This window comes from Xenopus laevis, chromosome 2L (assembly GCF_017654675.1).
Source record: "Xenopus laevis strain J_2021 chromosome 2L, Xenopus_laevis_v10.1, whole genome shotgun sequence".
NCBI classification, from domain to species: domain Eukaryota; kingdom Metazoa; phylum Chordata; class Amphibia; order Anura; family Pipidae; genus Xenopus; species Xenopus laevis.
The window spans coordinates 168,611,086-168,619,396 of record NC_054373.1 but is presented as its reverse complement, the minus strand read 5'-3'; the positions used below and the strand labels follow the sequence as shown (position 1 = coordinate 168,619,396).

The following is an 8,311-nucleotide window of genomic DNA, read 5'->3' as shown; positions in this document are numbered from 1 at the left end:
TAAAGTGCAAGTTTAGCCCTAAGTGTGAAAAGGTGATGCAAACTGACGCACTGCACCATCTTCTAACCCTCAAAGTTATATGGTAAAATCACTAAATCATTATACGTGTAACACCAACTGTATGGTCCCAGTCTGTCTGCATTTACGATAGAGAACATGAACCTAAGCTGGGCATATTAGTTCCCTCAGTGAGGAAGAGAGAAAGCTTAATATTGTTAACAAAGAAGTTCAATTGGCCACTGAGGAATTTGTGGATGGGGTTCTTGCTAAATAATAAAAGGGAGCAAATATAAGCATATAAAAAGGTTTTTAACAAAAAATCCTCAAAATATACGGACATTAGTTTTCATCGACTGCATCAATCAGACCGCACTAAACACATATTTGGGGAGACCCACTCGGACTTGTCCAGGGTGGCTGTTGTATTGACGCATTACACAGGTCAATATCATTTCAGCTTGGTCAGGAGTGGCAATGTTGGCGGCTAACGTGGGCCCGTTGTTTGGCCAGTTATTTTCTTTAGCAGATCTACACATCCATACATAGGCAGGGTAATACTGGTAAAGGCTTACAATTAGGAGTTAAAAGGCACATAATTAAGGCAATTGCCAACTGAAATATATGCATCCTGTTTTTTTAGACCTGGAGGCCCTTAAACGCATGTATAGATTGGCACCATCTTGGCTGCTTTTGGGGGTCATTGTTGAGGTCTGTACAGATTATGTTTAGCTGTGAAAAGAATTAGAAGTAGGCACTGGGACAACTGAGCAGTGGCTCCATAATTCACAAAAGCTGCCTGAGGTTGGGTTCATCAGCAAGGTCTCCCAGGTGACAATGGTTTCTGCTTTGGTCAGCATTCCCTCAACAAACGCCAACCAGCTTTGACCACACCAACAAGGACACACACCTTCTCCTATACACCCAGCTCGGATCTTCGGTCTCGCTGGTTAACAAGACTTTAAGTGCTCATGAGAAAAACAGTAGAACGCCCGGTGAAAACTTGTCTACATCGGACTTGGCGCTAATCATAACTCTAATCGTGGGTAGTTCTAAACTCCCAACGTTCTCAGCCAAATGATAAGAGCTGAAGCCCAGTAGAAATAAAAGATTTCTGTGACATCCCCTACCTGGCTGAGTTAGTGGTATCAACAGTACTGTGTTTCTTGTTGGGCCACCATTAGCTCTAACTGGTTATATAGTCTTACATGCAAATTCTCGAATGGTGCTTAAAGACATGGAAGCTCCTGGTAAAGTTCAAAGCACAGATCATCCCTATTGTCATCCAGTCGCCATATGTCTGGGCTGGAATTGTAGCCCTAAGGATATCTCCCCATGGGTCTTCAATAAAGGCAATAACTTCAAAGTTATTGATTTCATGTAGTCCTCTTTGTGTAGGAATAAGCCTATCAGGACTGAATATTGTTTGGAAAGGCAATATTTTCTTTCAGGGTAATTTTTTTGGGGGGGGGGGGGGGAAGAGGCCAGACAATTTTAAAATTCCGACTTTAATGTAAAAAAACGTGTTCCTACATTTACCAGATATCGAAATATACCATAAAACGCGTTTGGCTTAAGATTTTCCGAGACAAATGCAGAAAAAAAATCTCTGAATTTTAGATTAAAAAAAAAAAGAAAAAAAAAGACAGGAGGTAGGTAGACAGACAAGTTTGGGATTTAGGAAACCAATTTCTTTACCAGGAGAGGCAGAACTTTATGAGCATCCTTTGGTGCTGGGAGGTTGAAGCTTATGATGATTGAGAAGGACATGCAACCAGGGTACCTGTGGGGGTCTATACGCAGAAATCTATCCATGCTTATGCAAACCGTACAATTTTCTCTGTTCATGCTACCCTACACAATCACATAATATTTTGGCTTAGGATCATATCCCACCATTAGTTTAACCTCTTTCACTTGCCATCAAAACATTTGATACCCAGAGACTGAAGTGGCAAATGTACTTACAAACCCAACTCCCCGTTGCGTGTAGATCCTTTAACAACGACCAAAGGTGAACCAGGTTTTTCCTCCGCTACTGATAATGACTTCCACGGAAAGTTCAATAATACAGTAAATCTGAAGTTTAGGGTCTCCAGGTAGAAAGTGATTACTCATCACATGAGGGAAGAGGCCCAGGTGCACCGCCCTGAGCCCTCAGCATGGGGAGCGGACAATCTGAAAAGTCTTTGGAGCAGGCACTCAAAGGAGGCAAACTTCCACCATGCAATAGGTTAAAAGTGAAATAGGTTTATTGTGCCAGCAGCCTTACGCATTTCGTGTCATAAACACTTGATCATAATGATTAAAGGGAAGTCATGGAAAAACATGTTTTTTTTAAAAAAAACACATCAGTTAATAGAGCTGCTCCAGCAGAATTCTGCACTGAAATCCAATTCTCAAAAGAGCAGATTTTTATATATTCAATTTTGAAATCTGACATGGGGCTAGACATATTGTCAGTTTCCCAGCTGCCCCAGTCATGTGACTTGTGCCTGCACTTTTGGATGGAACTATTTTCTGGCAGGCTGTTATCTCTCCTACTTAATGTAACTGAATGTGTCTCAGTGGCACTTGGCTTTTACTTTGGAGTGTTGTTCTTAGATCTTCCAGGCAGCTGTTATCTTGTGTTAGGGAGCTGCTATCTCGTTACCTTCCCATTGTTCTGTTGTTAGGCTGCTGGGGGGGGGGGTGATATCACTCCAATTTGCAGTACAGTAGTAAAGAGTCACTGAAGTTTATCAGAGCAAAAGTCACATGACTGGGGGCAGCTGGGAAACTGACAATGTCTAGCCCCATGTCAGATTTCAAAATTGAACATAACAAAATCTGATTGCTCTTTTGAATAATGGATTTCAGTGCAGAATTCTGCTGGATCAGCACTATTAACTGATGTGTTTTGATAAAAACCTGTTTTCCCATGACCGTATGCCTTTTAAGTGTTTATGACACAAAACGCATAAGGCTGCAGACACAATAAACGTTTTTCACTTTGAACCTATTGCCTGGTGGAAGTTTGCCTTCTTTGAGTGCCTGCTCCAAAGACTTTTCCATGAAAAGTTGCCATGGGTATCGACAGAAAAGTGTTAAAAGCCAATGGATTGCTTAGGGTAAGCAAAGTGAGCAAGAAGCCATCATTAAGGCAGAACTGCTATTGTAATAAACACACATTTCTAGAAAATTATTTTATACAAAAGTTAATATTGGACTTAGGACGTGGTCTTTAGTCTCTGGGACTGGCTGGTGAACTCCAAATGATGTGCGTGCTATGTACACGAGCCCCCTCTGTCGCGGCGCTTCCCAAGCATCCTTTATCCATGTGTGCCAAACCTATGTCCGAAAAAGGCAGCTATAGCCGAAAAAAGTCCGGTGTGGTTGATTCATAAGGCTCTTTCCAATAAATCAAGCGTAATGAAGCAGCAATGGGTGGAGAAATACTAAAAACATGAAAAAAAAGTTTTTGCTCGTTGCTTGATGTTTTCTGTATATACCATAATCTCAATTCCACCTCTAGACATGAGCAATCCTTCAGGGGGTTTAGAAATCAGTTTTGCAGATGCTTCTATAACCACGTGAGGAAGCTTTCCTTGTCTAGTTTGGTTGCTGCCAGAACGGTCTCCATGTCGTTAAGGATGTCGGAGCTGAGGGCTTCTTGAAGGCTCGGCATAAGTTCTTCCCCTTCCACGTTCATGGCTTCTCCTTCTAGAGTGCCAAGGTCCACATTTGTGCCCGGAAGGGTTTCCAAGTAGTCTGGGAACCGGTTCTGTTGGGTAGGAATTGTACTTTGGGTAATAGCTTCACCTGTGAACCAAATACAAAGGTAACTTGTCAGTTCCAAGTTAGATTGGCTGTCCTGATAATGTTTAAGGCACATCATCCTCCTAAACTTTGCCTTTTTAAAATACATTTCAGGTTTTATGGACATTTAATTAGGGTTAGGCAGTTTTTTTTGTACTAAACATTTTCCGTTTTTCATAATTTCAAGTATTAAATGACAATGTACTTCTTGCTTTGCATTGCTAAGCTTTTATTTCAATGTCTAGTCTAAATTAGTCGTTAAAGACTTCACATCCTTCATCACTGTGGTGTAAACGTAGCTATAAAGATAGGTAGTATCACAGCCATTAAGTAGAATTCTGCATTTGGTCGGATACCCACAGAATACCCTCAAAATGGTCGGAATTTGGTCAGTGAACCCCAGCTGTGCGGGTGGTACCCTGTAGGGGAAACTGGGTGGGATGTGGCTGGGAAAAATAAAAATTCCCAGATGTGATGTCACAGTTTTTAGTGACATCATGTCTGGGGGTCACGTGATGCACATGTACAGGGGCAGGTTGGAAAGTGATTATTTGGATATGGGCTGGTTTGGCTAGCCTGGTGAAGACCATGATGCAGGTCTATCAAACTAGACTCGCTCCAGGATTGTGCCTTTTACCCAAACAACTTATAAATCAGATTCAGATTGTGTGTGCCCGCAAGTTAGACAGACTGACCTGTGTCCATTTCATCAACACTGTTAAGGAAATCATCAGGAGTCCTGGGTACACTGTAACTGCTCATGCTCAATCCGCTGTCAGTGCTTTCATCTCTGGAGTGATACGTTCCACTGATAAGAAATAAGATGGCATTAAGCTCAGACTAGGTAGCCATTCATGGACATATAAAATATACAGGACATATAAAATCCTTCTTAATTGCTTCATTTCTCTTCCCATTACGTGTGCCCCACTGTTCCTCCTACTGCCTTGGGAAGCAAGTCACAGGGATCAATGGAGGAGGCAGTAAAATATCACAAGGGATCTCTAAAATAGGGATGCACCGAATCCAGGATTCAGTTTGGGATTCAGCCTTTTCCAGCAGGATTCTTCCTGGCAGAACCAAATCCTAATTTGTATATGCAAATTAGGGGCAGGGAAGGAAATTGCGGAACTTTTTGTCACAAAACAAGGAAGTAAAAAATGTTTTCCCCTTCCCACCCCTAATTTGCATATGCAAATTAGGATTTCGATTCGGACCCTTTTCGTGAAGGATTTGGTTCAGTCAATTCCAAAATAGTGGATTCGGTGCATCCATACTCTAAAAAGAGGGAAATATCACTAGGGGTCTCGAGGAGAGGGAAATATCACTAGGGGTCTCGAGGAGAGAGAAATAAGAATTGCCCCAAACCTGTTGAGGAATGGATCGGAGCTGTTCATCGTCATTGTTCTCAGCTCCTGGGAAATCCCTGTTGTACACACTGGATTCTGAGTGCCACCGTCCTGCTCCATTGGTGGGATCTGGCTGCGGAGAGCGAGTTCCTGCAAAACAATGGATCCTGTGTACTATTAAATCCAATAACTACTTGCATGGTAAGGGAAAACTGCAGATTACCTAGTACATAGGGGCTCGACTCCATATTAGTTTCTATTATGTGCCCTTTGTTTGCATGCACTTCTGAGTGTCTACTCCCCCCACTCGCTGGAGTGCTACCTCACCTGAGGTCCCTGCATCATGGCTAGGGTTGCCAACTTTTTAACAAATTTTTCACCGGCCAGTGGTGGGGGCGGCAACAAAAACAGTCAGTCGTGATGTCAAAGAGGGTGGAGCCACGGCATGCGATGGGCAGAAGGCGGCGAAAAAGTTAAGTGTTGATCAGATTGGGGGCGGGCCAAGGGCCTTATTTAGGGGTATTACAAATTTACCAGCAGCTACATCGCAGGTAAATTTGTATACTGGCCCCGGCCTTGGCAGGTGTTTTACCAACATAGCTGGTAAAATACCGGCCGGGCGGCAACCCTAATCATGGCAAACATACCCGTATGCATAGCGGCAGTGTCATTTTTAAATATCCCCCTAGTTGATAATGAATTTGCCCCTGGTGGAATTTTAAAGGCTGCACCAAACAGCAGCAGAATGTAATCCTCGGGGGTTTATGTGACCTGCAGTCTTCCCATACAGAACACTATTATGGATATGAAGACATTTATAATCTCTTTATCCTACATAGTATGAAAGCGCAAGTTGAATGTAAGACAGTCGGTCGCAGGGTGATTTGACATGGAAAAGCAATATGGCGGCACACTCCACATATATAAACACAAATACGCAAATCAAGAATGCTCTGTGTATTCGTTCCCCTAAATCATTTCCTTTGACTACACAGACTGTAGACTTAGACCAACTTGAATAGAAACAGAATATAAACCTTGTACATAAACAGCTTTTATTCCCTTTTGTAGGCGGCAGTAATGATCAAAGGCTCAGGCACACAAAGGGTTCAAATCCCTCAAGAAACACGTCAAGCCAGCGCACGGCTTTAGAAACAACTGAAGTGACAGGAAAAAGAAAAGAATATTGTTTGAGACGAGCTATGGGAAGGTCTCTGCTTAAAGACAGGTTTTGCAACCCGAAAACGAGAAAAACCAGAGAAGTTTATTTCAGGTATTCAGCGATGTGCTGCACAGCAATATATATTGTTTGGCTTCAAAAGGGAACGATTAATCTAAAGCCAAATGATATTATTTACAATGGAATCGGGGACGGGCAGGAAATCAATGTGCCGCGCTGACTCCGCAAGTGTTACAGTTAAGCTGCTGGCAAACAAGTTGTTGGCGTAATTCATCTTGTGTCTGATCCAATTCACAGCAAAGCCCGTAAGCCAAAGGCTGGGCCTCAAAAACCACAAAGCAGGGCCAGGGCTTAATTATCCAGCAAGTAATGGTGACTGGTGGTGAGGGTGTTGTTGGGTTAATGGGTGCAGGCTGGTGGGTGAGGCCAAACCATGGGGTGTAGTCATCATTTATGGGTTTCATGCCTGGTGTTGGCTATAGACTCCCAATGACCTTTGAGGGCCTCAAGTAGAGTGTTATCCAGCAACTGACTCCGACCCCTTCCCTTTTACTACTTCCAGGACAAGACAAACACATAGATAAGAAACAAAAGGCAGTTTCTAACCTGTGGCCTCACCTGCCGAAGCAGTTCTTGGTGCTTTAGCCGGAGTCGTTCTTTCTCCATCTGAAGCTGCTGGAGGCGCATTTGTTGGTTGCCGCCACTGCCCAACACTCCAGTCTGAGGGCTCGGGGGCGGTAAGGCGGGCGGGGCTTTGACAGGGGCGTTCTGGCTTAACCTCTGTTGATTCATAGCTGAAAAATAAACAAATTGGTTCATTTACCCTTGCTCTCTCTCAAAAACTTTATTCATGTAAAGACACACAATATAAAACATTCTTTGCCAAAAAGCACCATCACCCTGCGGCAAAAAAAAAACCCCATAGCCATTAAATTCACTGGGGGTGCCTAACATTTTGCCACTACCCATCCAGTGTATTAGCCTTTCCTTGTCCTTTATCAACTAATAAATCAGCATAGTATGACTGGGGCCAAGACTCCGATCCTCAGATTAGGGTTTTCTCTGAGGTCTAAACATTTCCCACCTACATCTACTTACCCACAGGCACCGCTGATACAATGGGAATCTGTTAATGAATGATTATGCAATTGGTATTGGCAGGAATTTAATTGCATTAAAGGGGTTGTTCACCTTTGAGATAACTTTTAGTATGATGTTGAGAGGGATATTCTGATATTTCATTTTTTATTATTTAAGGTTTTTGAGTTATTTAGCTTTTTATTCAGCAGCTCTTCAATTTGCATCTTAACCAATCTGGTAATTGGGATCCAAATTCCCCTAGCAACCATGCACTGATTTGAATAAGAGACTGGAATATGAATAGGAGAGGCCTGAACAGAGTGACAAATAATACAAATTAGTAATAACAATACATTTGTAGCCTTACAGAGCATTTGCTTTTTAGAAGGGTCAGCGACGCCCATTTGAAAGCTGCAAAGAGTCTGAATAAAGGGCAAATAACTATAAAACCAAAGAGGAAGCACCCACTGGATCTGGAGTATGTGATGGACCAAATCAGACTCATCCACTTCTCAGGGCCAATGATATTATATATTCAATTAAAACTATAATTCCAAGTCAAGAAAGAACCACATTAAAGGGACAGTGACATGTTGCACTTTCAACCTAACCTGCATTGGCGTTGCTCATAGGCTGGGGCACGGTTTACATCTGTCCTCCAGCCTATCAGAACATGAACCCGCCGCTAGAGTGTTCTGTCACTCATGAAGTGCTCCTGTCCTTCAATCCGTGTCAGAGATCAGGGGCCCCTCCATTAGAAAAGATGAAGAACACTAGGGTAGAGTCCCTTAATGGACTAAAGGTTATGCACAAAAAAAGTGTGGAACCTGGGATTGCGGGTAGGATTTTATGAAGCGGGTATAAATTCAGGTTGGCATGTCAGTTTATCTATAGCAAGTTTTACTCC

General features: G+C 42.7%; 1 protein-coding gene across 4 annotated transcripts in view; it reads right to left on the bottom strand.

The window, feature by feature from the left end:
• Positions 1–3,167: 3,167 nt before the first annotated feature.
• Positions 3,168–8,311, bottom strand: part of yap1.L (Yes associated protein 1 L homeolog) — a 45,631-nt gene continuing 40,487 nt past the window's right edge. For 2 of the 4 annotated variants that reach the window (XM_018244729.2, XM_018244727.2), the window contains 4 exons: positions 6,943–7,118; positions 5,164–5,294; positions 4,491–4,603; positions 3,168–3,798 (listed from right to left, as the gene is read on the bottom strand). In XM_018244729.2, coding sequence (XP_018100218.1) covers positions 3,560–3,798; positions 4,491–4,603; positions 5,164–5,294; positions 6,943–7,118 — 659 coding nt within the window. In that variant the 3' untranslated portion in view covers positions 3,168–3,559. Of the gene's footprint in view, positions 3,799–4,490; positions 4,604–5,163; positions 5,295–6,930; positions 7,119–8,311 lie in introns of all 4 variants that reach the window. The other 2 variants (XM_018244728.2, XM_041582680.1) reach the window with 1 other exon arrangement.